The sequence below is a fragment of the Cucurbita maxima genome, unplaced genomic scaffold (genome assembly GCF_002738345.1).
Source record: "Cucurbita maxima cultivar Rimu unplaced genomic scaffold, Cmax_1.0 Cma_Scf00002, whole genome shotgun sequence".
NCBI lineage: Eukaryota > Viridiplantae > Streptophyta > Magnoliopsida > Cucurbitales > Cucurbitaceae > Cucurbita > Cucurbita maxima.
In genome coordinates this window covers 4,441,536-4,453,994 of record NW_019272018.1, presented here as the reverse complement: position 1 = coordinate 4,453,994, position 12,459 = coordinate 4,441,536, and the positions used below count along the sequence as shown (strand labels likewise).

Below are 12,459 nucleotides of genomic sequence, written 5' to 3'. Positions count from 1 at the left end.
AAAAAAAAAAAAAAAAAAAAAAAAAAAAAAAAAAAAAAAAAAAAAAAAAAAGACGATTCTTCTTTTCTTTTCTTTTCTTTTCTTTTAAATTTAGTCATCCCTCTCTCCTTTTCTTCTTTTTTTTTGCTTTCTTGCTTTATGGAAAATTATGTGATTAATTTATGAATAAATAAAAAAAGAATAACTGGAATTAATTAAAGCAGGGGAATCTTGGTCTGCTGTTATCCCACTTTAATGAAGGTAAAAAGATTCTCACTAAAATTTAGACCAACCTTTTATCTTTCTGGGTTTCTGAACCATATTTGCATGGCTGTTTGGATCTGGGTGGAACAAACCAGAATTCACTTTTTCACTTTTTGTCTTTTTCTTCATTTTTGTAAGGTTTCAAGTAAAAATGGCTGTTCAATTGAATCCTTACATCTTTCAATTACTTGTATATGCTTAACTAACAAGCTTATTTGTTAAAAGAAAATTGAATATGTTAAAAGAGATTTCTAAAGCTTATAATGAACAAGCTTGTGGTAGAAGCTCCTTCCAAGCAAGGACTTTAAGGATTCAAAATAAAAATAAAGAGATTCTCCTCGTGACACGTGTCGCAATATTCGGTTTGAATATCCTTTCTGTCTGGCGCCCACACCCAGGAATATTCCCTCTTCTTTTTGGAAAGATTAATTTTGTCTCCAAATTCTCTCGCAAGTTTTTTTGCTAAATCGTTTTTATTCCCTTCTTAGTTTAGTACACAATCCTTTTTTGACTTTATTTCATAATCTTTTTTTTTTTATTTATTTATTTTTTAAAAGTCGTGTTTGGTGGCCATGGCCCTACCCCAAAACAAATTCCATGGACTGTTCAAATAATTTAATGCAGAAAGTGGGAGTTTGTGTGATATAAAAATTGTGCAACTTTGTTTCCATAAAAAGAAGGAACCCAGAAGTTTGAGGAAAAGGCAAGACTACCACATCAAAATCATACTTTTTCATACGTTAATAAATACAATCTGTTGAAAAAATAAAAATATTATATCCATGTTTTGTTCATAGTTTCTAATGTGTGTATAAAAGAAAGTGAAAGAGGCACATCATGTGCGATGAGAAAGAAAAATAAAAAGCTTGAAGAAGAAGGTGCAGACGAGTGGGAGAATCAGAGAATATGAGTCACAGGTTGAGTGTTAATGAAGTTTGGAATTTTCAACGACACTCTTCAAACAGAATCTACAAACCACACATGTTTTCTTTTTTTCTTTTTGAAAAAGCTATATTTTTTTTTTTAATTTTATTCACTAATATTATCATTATTTGTGTTGTTTTAAATGTAAAATAATTTAGTCTCCATGCTTTTAATTTATAAAAAGTCTCATGCATGAATTATTATTTTGAGCATTTTATAGCGTTATTTTGAATATAACTCAAGTTGGTTTTAAGGTTTCAAATAAAAATTAAAAGTAAACACTAATGAAGTGTTGAAGATAATCTTCAAGTGTTGTTGAAAATAGTTTTAAGACGTGACAGTGATAAAGTTGGATTTATTAAAAAAAACAAAAACAAAAAAGGTTTGAATGTCGAAGGGAAGCGACAGGTTACAGTGATTTGATTCCATAAAGGAACATTTTTATTTGTTTATTTAGAAATTAATAAAAGTTTTTCCTAAACGTCCATGGATCCATGGAGCGTAACTTGATTCGGCTTTGTAAAGTGGTTCCAGTACTTGTCCCACATCGGCAGAATCCAAGGATTAAGTGAAGCCAGTAGCCTATAAAACTACGCATGATTTCTCAAGACCTCCTTAACCAAAAGCCCAATGGACGGCTTCGGTTGGGCCTCTCGAGCGTCATTGTTCAAAGCCGAGTCAGAAGTTCTATTTTGTTCAATTATATAACCTATATTATTGCTGCTTGATTTGTTATTTTTAATTTAAATCTAATTGAAATATAAGATCAATTTTGTGCATAAGCTGTTAGTTTTGATACTTGTAGGTTACCACCAACTTTTGTTATTTTTATTGAAATGATTTAGACGAGGCTGGGCGATAGTGCTACCCATTCAGAAGCTGTTAGTTTTTGCTGCTTTGCTCAATCTTCCTTTTCATCTTCTCCATGTATGGCTGCTCTTCCTTTTGTCACTCCCACTTATCCGCTTGCTTCTCTCTACAGTACCAGAAAACTCCAGAACTCGCCCACCCACGCTGCGAAGTTGAATGAGAGTGCTAGGAACTTTCAAATCTCGTATAAATCTTACCTCACCCGGATATCTTCTCTATGCAAAGAAGGCGACCTTCGAGCAGCTGTGGACCTAGTTTCTAATTTGGAATTGCAGGGTATCACAATTGGACCTGACGTATATGGAGAACTTCTTCAGGGCTGCGTTTACGAGAGAGCTCTTTCGTTGGGTCAGCAAATCCACGGTCGAATTCTCAAGAATGGTGAGTTCATTGCAAAGAATGAGTACATCGAAACCAAATTGGTGATTTTCTATTCAAAATGCGACGAGTCAGAGATCGCCAACCGTTTGTTTCGCAAGCTGCGGGTACAGAACGAGTTTTCTTGGGCTGCTATTATGGGATTAAAATGTAGAATCGGCTTTAACGAAGAAGCTTTATTGTGTTTTTGTGAGATGCACGAAAATGGGCTATTCCTGGACAATTTTGTTATTCCAATTGCTTTGAAGGCTTCTGGCTCTCTGCAGTGGATTGGGTTTGGCAAAGCAATCCATGGCTACGCAGTCAAGATGGGTCTAGGTGGGTGTATCTTTGTTGCTAGTAGTCTTCTGGATATGTACGGTAAATGTGGGGTATGTGGAGATGCAAAGAAGGTGTTTGATAAAATTCCTGAGAAGAATATAGTAGCTTGGAATTCGATGATTGTTGATTTTACCCATAATGGACTGTATGAGGAAGCAATTGAAACGTTTTATGACATGAGGGTGGAAGGTGTTGAACCTACTCAAGTGACTCTATCAAGTTTTCTTTCAGCTTCAGCTAATTTAAGTCTGATCAATGAGGGTAAACAAGGTCACGCCCTAGCAGTGTTATCTGGACTGGAACTAACCAACATATTGGGTAGTTCGCTTATAAATTTTTATTCCAAGATTGGTTTGGTTGAGGACGCTGAACTGGTTTTCGGTGAAATGTTGGAGAAAGATGTAGTGACATGGAATTTGCTGGTCTCTGGTTATGTACATAATGGGCTGGTTGATCGGGCACTTGGTTTATGTCGCGTAATGCAATCGGAAAATTTGAGGTTTGATTCTGTGACCCTTGCTTCAATAATGGCTGCTGCTGCTGACTCGAGAAATTTGAAACTAGGGAAGGAAGGACATTCTTTTTGTGTTAGAAACAACCTTGAATCTGATGTTGCTGTTGCAAGTAGCATAGTAGATACGTATGCCAAATGTGGGAAATTGGAATGTGCAAGACGTGTTTTTCACTTAACTATAAAGAGAGATCTTATAATGTGGAATACTCTGTTGGCTGCCTATGCAGAGCAGGGTTGGAGTGGTGAGACATTAAAATTGTTTTATCAGATGCAGTTAGAAGGTCTGCCACCAAATTTGATATCCTGGAACTCTGTGATTTTGGGTCTCTTGAATAAAGGTGAAGTTAGTAAGGCTAAAGACATATTCTTGGAGATGCAGTCTCTTGGTGTCTGTCCTAATTTAGTTACTTGGACCACTCTCATATCTGGACTCGCACAGAATGGTCTTGGTGATGAAGCATTCCTTACATTCCAATCAATGCAAGAAGCTGGCATTAAACCCAACAGTTTGAGTATTAACTCGCTACTTTCAGCTTGCACAACTATGGCGTCTCTGCGACATGGAAGAGCAATTCATGGTTACATCACAAGACGTGAACTTTCACTATCAACACCGGTCTTATGCTCCTTGGTGAACATGTATGCCAAATGTGGTAGCATAAATCAAGCGAAGAGGATTTTTGATATGATATTGAAAAAGGAGTTGCCCATCTATAATGCAATGATCTCTGGCTATGCACTACATGGTCAAGCAGTGGAAGCTCTTTCACTCTTTAGACGTCTAAAAGAGGAATGTATAAAACCTGATGAAATAACCTTTACTTGTATTCTTTCTGCATGCAGTCATGCTGGACTTGTGACAGAAGGTTTAGAGCTTTTCATTGATATGGTTTCTAATCACAAAATAGTAGCACAAGCAGAGCATTATGGGTGTCTTGTTAGTATTCTGTCTAGGTGTCATAACTTGGACGAAGCTTTAAGACTTATTCTAGCGATGCCTTTTGAGCCTGATGCATTTATATTTGGATCTTTACTTGCTGCATGCAGAGAGCATCCAGACGTTGAACTCAAAGAACGCTTGTTCGAACGCTTGTTGAAATTGGAGCCAGATAATTCAGGAAATTATGTGGCACTGTCAAATGCATATTCTGCTGCTGGAATGTGGGACGAGGCATCAAAGGTGAGAGATCTGATGAAAGAAAGGGGTCTAAAGAAGACTCCTGGGCATAGCTTGATTCAAATTGGAAATGAAACACATGTATTTTTTGCTGGAGATAAGTCACACTCCAAGACAAAGGGAATTTACAAGATGTTGGCCCTCCTTAGAATAGAAATGCAAGTCACTAGATGTATACCTGTGATTAGTTAAGCTGCTATCTTACATTTCCATTCTTGAGGATGAGGATGTCATATCTGTACAGGTTGATGCATGTGCTTTTTAATTAGCACAGAGGAAATAGTGATTGTTCAAATGATTAGTGGCCTTCTCTGACTATGTTGAGGCCACAGGGACTTGAAGACAGTTACAAAACATCGTTTACCCTGGCTTAAAGAAGAGTACTCTGGGTTTGGAATGTTATTCCTTTTGGACGGCTCGAAATGCTACCTAGTTGAGGAATCTACTAATTCGATAAGAGTATTGCACTGCACAAGCGCCTGTTATGTGAGAGATTTGAGTCCTTCGGGTTTGTTTTTAGCTATGACAAGAATCTAGGAACAAGTAGATTAACCAATTGCACATCTGAGTTCATCTTGGACTAAATTTGAGCTGATTAGCAACTATGGAATTCATAAACATCATGATGCAGTGCTCGAGAAATCCATTTATCATTTTCTATATTGAATTGCATTGCTGAGAACCAGTGGTGCCAAGTTGTGCAGGCTTGTGTACGCAAGCTGTACGAGTTGCTTTCACGTCAAACTCAGGTTTTTGGTCTTTTGTAAAGCCCGTGAATGATTTGATTCTCTTACTGTATATCGTTCAGTTACCATTAGCAATTGGCCTGTCTACTAGAATCACACCAACTTTGCTTGCTCTCTACTGTGAATATACCCAACCATATGAGTTGGAATGTTCTTAACTTATTTTCTGCGCAACTTCTATATGGTGTGGGAATATTCTCGTCAAGATTTGCACATCAAATTCTTCAAATACAACAGTTAGCTCTGGCCTAAAATGCTTGCATGTTTTTTTTTTGTTTAGTTAATGAAGATTGCTAACTTTCATTCACCATGCACTGTATTTGGATGTTTTTCTCTTCTTATAAAGCAGCCAAGATATTACACCCTACCGGACTTGGTTGTATGGTTTTTGAGAATTGGAGACATGCAACCAAATTTCAGTTCCCGAATTGTCATCACACCGGCAGATTACAGGAACTGGCACTATGAAAAGATCTCAGCACAAAACATCAGTGTTGTTGCTGTTGTCAGGTTAGTACCTGTGAACATCTGTTTTCTGGTTCTCATTTTCATGTTCCTTGTTCAACTATTCCAGGTCGGGCTAATACACTCAGGTTTTAAGAACAGCCAAGTTTTGATATCAGTAATCTAATCTTTAGTGCCGGACCACCTATACAATATTCCCAAATGGATTTTTCTTTATCCCTCTCTCTCCCTCCTCCTTTTCTGTACACAGAGATTTACAAATCTTTATCATCAACATAAACACACAAATGCTCCTTAGCTTTGTTGTAGTATTTATAGTTTTAGTTGAATTTCTAACTTCCAATTGAAGGCATGCACTCATCCTCATCCGCATCCGGAAGAAATGGAAGAATTTTGAAGCATCCTATGCTGTAACGAGTAACAACCAAATAAAATCTTACCCTTTTGTTTTGGTGATTCGTGCTATCCAAGGAAAGTGAAATGATGAAGAACAACGCCTTTTCACATATTGTTCAGTGGGCATCAACGAGCTATTATTATCCACCTTATTTTGTTCGACAGCAGAGACTGGGAGACCGTGCTACTTTAGAGAAAGACATTCCTTACTCTCGTCGGTATGTCTCTCTCTCTCTCTCTCTCTCTTATACAATCTAATTCACATTGCTTTCATCGAAGTAGTAACTCTGTGGGATTCTTTCATCTTTGCTACATGCACATGGGCATTGATTTGATTGCATAAAGTTAAAGTGAGTGTCATTAATGTATGCATAACCTTTATTTAAACACAATTAAGAGTTAAAGATATGCTCTGAACTCTCTTACACCTGGTGGAAGTTGAATAGCCTCTATCTATTTGCTGATAATTTTTAATCAGTGTCAATTCAAATTGTTAGGATCGGAAACCATATGGTGTAAAGTATTAAAAAGGCTGTGACTGTTCATTTAGAGGAGTGTATCAAATTCAGTCAAATGATTTGTTCATGAATTAATTAGCTGAAAAGAGAACAGTCGAAGTCGAATACCGAAAAAAAGGGTGTTTTAAGAAACATCATTAAGGCTTTGCATGGATTCCATTAAAAAAAAAAAGGTGCAATCAAATCTTCACCAACTAGTTGTTGGTTGCTCTTCTTCCCCTTTATTTCATTAGCTTCTAATATTATCGCCTTTTTATAATTCTTAGGTCTTCCCTTTTTCCTCTATCTTTGGTGGCTCTACTCATTGAAATTATTGCTAATGGTATGGCGCATGGCCCAAATCTTTATACTGTTTGGGAATAATTAAATGAACCCTAAAAGGTTAAAGTATCATTTGGGGGTATGTATTTTCTTTTTTTAAGTGATTCCATTTTAGCTCATATAATTTAAAATTTCATACCGACTCCCATTTATTGCTTGGCATATTATGTTTGTATTTTGGAAATTATGAGATCATGGTGTGAAAACATCATACATACATATATGGTATGTAAAGTAGAAAAGGTATTGATTTTATAGTGAAAGTATGAAGTCAAATCGGCGTCTGACCACAATTCTCTCGAACCCTAAACCCTCTTCACACTTTAGGGTGCCATCTCTCAATTCTTAACCCTTTGCTTCGCCTTGCAATTCATCCACACAACAACCCCACATGTCTGCTTCTGATTGGTTGAATGTACACCACGCACGCTCCATCTTTCAAGATATTTCTTTGCACACGTGTGGCGTCTATTTCACGAAAAGCAATTTGAATTTTGCATCACCAAATGGAGATGGAGAGTTACAAGAATGCTTCAATTTTGTACTTCGCAATGATTCTTAAAGAGTATAAAATAAAGATTTTCAAATCTATTGCGGTTGAATTATTTTTCTTATTTCACCTGTGATCTTTTGACTTTATTTCCTTTTAAAAATTTTATATTCCTTATGTTTTATCCTATATATCCAAAACAAGCGAAACTTTGGACATTCACGGTAATATAAGCACGGGACCCGAGATTATTATACCCCTAATTATTTAAGATTATTTGGTGCAATTAAAAGGTATGCGAGGGATTTAAGGACAAATAAAAATTTCACAATCCATGATTCTATAAAAATGATACGAAATAGAATTTAGAAAAAAAAAAAAAAAGAAAAAAGAGAGAATCAAATCATAATATGGCCAATTTGAATGTGACCATGGAAGCTTTCCAATCCACTCACCCAATAAACAATTCCAATCCTCCTCCCAGCTGTAAAAAAAATATTCAAATGAACTAAAACGAAATTCCCAAACTATCCCAGAACGGAAATTCATCACCGCCGCCGACGATGACGGATACCCTTCGGCCACACACTCTAACCGCTTATTTACCAACTGTGCACTAATCTAGGGCTTTCACAAGAGGACAGAAACAGTTTCTACACTGCTCCGCTGATTCCGGGAGGGGTGGCTCTGGACTCCTGCGGCGGCGTGTGCCCTTCCGATCCTTTTGACGGGTCATCGGATGATGGTCGTAAGCCGTCGTCGGTCTCTACACGGTTCAAGTCCTCAATCATTCGAACCACTTCCTGCATCGACGGCCGCTGGTCCGGCACTGTGGCGACACAAGCCATCGCAATTTGTAACAACTGAACCATTTCCTCTTCAATATTGTGGTACCTCATCAATTCCACATCAAAAACCTCCGCTGTCCATTCCTCTCGGACTACTGATTGGACCCACCGGGGAAGATCAATCCCTTCTTCGCCCAACGACGCCTGAATTGGGGATTTTCCGGTCAAAAGCTCCAACAGCAAGACGCCAAAACTGTACACATCGGACTTGAAGGTGACCTTTCGAGTTTCGACAACCTCCGGCGCGCGGTAGCCGGCAATACGGTTCGGCGGCGTAGTAGCGCCACAGAGAGGGTTGAGGCCGTAGTCGGAAACGGCGGCGTCGTAGTTGGGGTGGAGGAGGATGTTCGACGATTTGACGTTGCCGTGGACGAGTTTTCCCGACACGTGTAAGTGAGCCAGTCCTCTCGCTGCGTGTAACGCGATTTTCATCCGGTTGTCCCAGTTAAGTGGCGTACGGCCGGATCCTCTGCTTCCTGTGAATCACCGGAAGTTCAGGACACCACAATGGCCAATAATTTAGACCCTCTTTTCCTTTTCTTTTTACTTTTCTAGGTACCATAGCCACCAGTGAGACAGAACCCAGAAAAAAAAAAAACTTTTCTTAAAAGAAACGAAAGTAAATCAGATAACAAGGGAAGCCCAAGAGAAATTGCCTCTGTTTCTTATGGGTATTCATCGCTTTTACTTTTCGTCCACATGAAATTGAGGGGGGGAATCCCTTTTCTTAAAAGAATGAGAGATTTGAAAATGCTTTAATGTAGTTATGAACAATGGAATTTTCCAGAAAAATGACCAAGAAATAACTTGAAAATGGAATTTAATTCAGAGTTCAAAGATTGTTCATGTAAAAACTTAGAATTCGGTGGAAAGTTCTGGCCCCATTGATGATAAGAGAAAGAACTTGGAAAGGGAAATTAGAGATTATACCGTGAAGTGAAGCGGAAAGGCTGCCGGCGGCCATGTAATCGGAAACAAGTAATTTCTCGTCTCTGGAAAAGTAGAAAGCTCTGAGAGGAACCACATTTTCATGTTTTACATTTCCCAAAGCTTCTATTTGCGTTTCGAATTCCTGCTTCGTCATTACGACATCTTTCAATCTCTTGACGACGACGGTGGTTCCTTCTTCCAGCACCGCCTTGTACGACGTTCCGACACTTCCTTTTCCCAAAACCTCCGCGGAAGCCCTCAACAAATCCTCCAAACCGAAACTGTAAACCCCACCTTCGAAGAACACTAATCTGTTTTTCTCCGCTTCCACCGACCCGCCAGTGATGTCGTCTTTGGAAGACGATGTGCCGGCCTCCGCTGGCACAGATCGAGCAGTAACCACCGTACTCGATGGCTTCGCCGGCTGCCGACTCTGGCGCTTCCGGAGGCAAAAAATGAGTAAAAGCAGCAACAGAAACGCAACGAAAGCAGCGCCGACGACTATTCCGACAATGGCAGCGATGGAGAGCTTTTTTGACTTCTTCTCGACGGGAATTTCTGGGGGTTTCACGGCGGACGTCGGCGACGGAGCAGGGGAGGGAAAAAACGGGTTGCATGACGGCAATGGACCTCCGCAGAGCGCTAAATTCCCAGCGAAAGAGGCAGAAGAGAATTTCGAAAGGGTTTCGGGAATGGATCCATTGAGCTGGTTATTCGAGACATTGAAGCTCGTTAAATTACTCGCAGGAATACTCGGCAAAGAACCCGTAAACCCATTATTCTCCAGAAAAAGCCCGCTCAAATGGGTCAAGTTATTGATCGAAAATGGAATCGAACCAGTGAAATTGTTGGACGAGAGATCGAGACGATTCAACCGAGTCAACTGAGTCACACTCGCCGGTAGTTCACCGGAAAGCTCGTTATCCTGAAGATAAAGACTCCGAAGAAATGTCAAATTCGAAAAATCCGCTGGCAACTCCCCAGAGATTCTATTAGACCGGAGACTCAGAACTCGAAGCCTATTCAAGCGGCCGAGAGTATTCGCCGGAATGGGGCCGACAAGTCCAACACCCGGCAACCGGAGAGCAAAAACAAACGACTGATTGACATCACAGCTAACTCCAACCCAAGTACAAGCAGAGGCCGACGCATTCCATTGAAGGCGATTCTCATGGGGGATTTTGTTCAAGAAATCGAGAAGTGCTTCCTTGTCGGCGGACGGTTCCGATTGAACTGAATGAAGAAGAAGAAGAAGGTGAAGTAAAATTAAGAAAACAGGGATGCGGCTTCTAGAACGGAAAACTGCAGCCATTAGAAAACAGTGAGAGAGTAGACAAAGGAAGGATGATGAAGAAGAAAAAACAAGGATGGGGAAGTTGTTCTGTTTTGTCTTCTATACGAAACTGGTTTTGAGAGGCGGTTCGCGACGGTGAGGTGAGACAAAACCAGGATTCCGGCGATAACCCATTTAAGAAAAAGAAGGAAACGACGAAAAATCGGGTGAAATAGAGAGTGAGAGTGAGGAAGAGGAAGGTGAACGGAGCGGAGCTGTAAAGCTAACAAAAAGTGGAAAAGGTGGATGATAACCAGAAGCAGGCGCTGCAGGCTGAAGGAATTTTTTCTTTTATTACATCATCTTATTATTAATTAAAAAATATATATTAAGCTACAAATCTGTTTAAATATTCAACTCTCAACATGTTTTTAGTTCAAGAATGGTTATCTTACATAAATATAGGACAGAATAATAATTATCTTTTATTATTATGATTATTATCGTCGTGGTTAAACCATAATCCTTATCTTAACAATATTACCATTATTATGCCCTCCTTTAATTAGTTTTTAAATTTTCTTTAATTTATTATATTTAATAATATTGAGGCTAAATTATTTATTTTTTAAAAATAACTATATTCTTTTTAAATTTATAATATTGACCTTTTAAAACTATAGTTTTATAAGTATAAAATCATTCGGTTGGATATTAAATTAAAAATTGATATGATATTGACACTCCTTGAAGTATTAAAAATATTAATTGCAGTTAATTAATTAAAATATATAGTCAGTTTATATGTCATGGTATGAAAACAAATATGAATCATTTTTGTAATAAAAAAAGAAAAGGATAATCATTGTATCAAGAAACATTGCTTCCATTCCGTGGTGTTATGGTTCATACAGCCAATAGAATGGAGATATTTTCAAGAATCATAGGAATAATTAAAATAATATTACATCACAATGGGCTGCATTAAAGTGGTTGTTTATTTAATTAATATTATTAAGAACTAAAGACATTTTTGGGTATAATGAGAGAAATTAATTATAATAAATTTAAAAAATAAAATAGTAGCAACAAGATTTAAATCTGAGCAGTTTGGTCTGGGTCTCCAAACTCTTAAATACTCTATTTCTACGGTTAATTCTTTAAATAAAAAGTTGTTATTATTTTTAATTATTTAACAATCCTACCGCCGTCCTACTTTGAGGGTCGGCTAAGTTGTTTTGTTTTTGGTTTTTTAAAATTAATTCATTTATTTATAATTTGCCATTTAACCTTACAAAATAATGAGGGGTTAATTAATAAACATAAATAGATGTGTATTAAGTAAGAAATAAATACGTGAAGATATTAAAATAAGCATATTTGTAGATCATATTAAATTAATGTAGTAGGGCATAAGTTTATAAATTGATAGCATGCAAATTCAAAACCTATTTTGGTCATTGTCAACCCAGACTCTGTGTCGTCTGAAAGCGACAGGGAACACCTACGGCCCACCCCCCCACGAGTACTTCCAAAGAAGCTATTGGAACTCGGCCCATAAATGGAACTTTGGGCCTGCTCGTAAGCCCAATGTGGCCCAACCCATTGACGCTCAAAACTTTGAAGAACCACGAATGGTTTAATTTAATGCTTAAAAAATCGTAAATTCTGACGAAGAAACTTCCGACTTCTGACATCCATTTTTCGGTGGGGCTAAGGAAGGGGCCCCACATTAAAGTGGTCCCCACTCCCTTTTTCGCCGTTTCATTATCTCCATTTCCGATAAACATATGTTTTTTTTTTTTTTTTTTTTTAATGAGATTTCTGTCGAATTAAAAAATATTTGAGATCATGTTTTGTTTACATTAATCATAACAAACTATTAATAAATAAATAATTTATTTTAAAAATTTTGCTTTTCTGGAAATCATCAAATTAGGCCAATGTTTATGAATTTTCGATTGAAAATTAATGTATTTCCACGGGAATTTTCTTGAAATTCATCAATTTTAACACATTATTTCTTCAAAAAATAATAACTGTGA

At 37.7% G+C, this 12,459-nt stretch overlaps 2 protein-coding genes across 6 annotated transcripts; one reads left to right on the top strand and one right to left on the bottom strand.

The window, feature by feature from the left end:
- The first annotated feature begins 1,782 nt into the window (after positions 1-1,782).
- Positions 1,783-6,971, top strand: LOC111497958 (pentatricopeptide repeat-containing protein At5g55740, chloroplastic). Of its 5 annotated transcripts, none has more exons than XM_023148998.1 (2): positions 1,783-1,844; positions 2,150-6,971. In XM_023148998.1, the coding sequence occupies exons 1-2, from the start codon at positions 1,798-1,800 to the stop codon at positions 4,617-4,619; spliced, it is 2,517 nt and encodes an 838-aa protein (XP_023004766.1). In that variant the 5' UTR covers positions 1,783-1,797; the 3' UTR covers positions 4,620-6,971. The 5 variants fall into 5 exon arrangements, 1 of the variants encoding a protein (XP_023004766.1); XR_002720704.1 differs by lacking the exon at positions 1,783-1,844 and having other exon boundaries at positions 1,851-5,409; positions 5,523-6,971; XR_002720701.1 differs by lacking the exon at positions 1,783-1,844 and having other exon boundaries at positions 1,851-5,683; positions 6,110-6,971.
- Positions 6,972-7,686: 715 nt separating this feature from the next.
- On the bottom strand, positions 7,687-10,783 carry LOC111497976 (probable inactive receptor kinase At2g26730). The gene is made up of 2 exons (XM_023149010.1): positions 9,142-10,783; positions 7,687-8,687 (listed from the first exon to the last, which is right to left on the bottom strand). Exons 1-2 carry the CDS (start codon positions 10,451-10,453, stop codon positions 8,017-8,019), a joined length of 1,983 nt encoding a protein of 660 aa, XP_023004778.1. The 5' UTR covers positions 10,454-10,783; the 3' UTR covers positions 7,687-8,016.
- Positions 10,784-12,459: the final 1,676 nt, after the last annotated feature.

Coding starts and splice junctions, on each gene's coding strand:
- LOC111497976 (XM_023149010.1), bottom strand. CDS start 10,453: ATGGCTGCAGTTTTCCGTTCTAGAAGCCGCATCCCTGTTTTCTTAATT. Junction 8,688..9,141: donor CCTTTCCGCTTCACTTCACG/GTATAATCTCTA, acceptor GGTGATTCACAG/GAAGCAGAGGATCCGGCCGT.
- LOC111497958 (XM_023148998.1), top strand. CDS start 1,798: ATGGACGGCTTCGGTTGGGCCTCTCGAGCGTCATTGTTCAAAGCCGA. Junction 1,845..2,149: donor GCGTCATTGTTCAAAGCCGA/GTCAGAAGTTCT, acceptor TTCTCTCTACAG/TACCAGAAAACTCCAGAACT.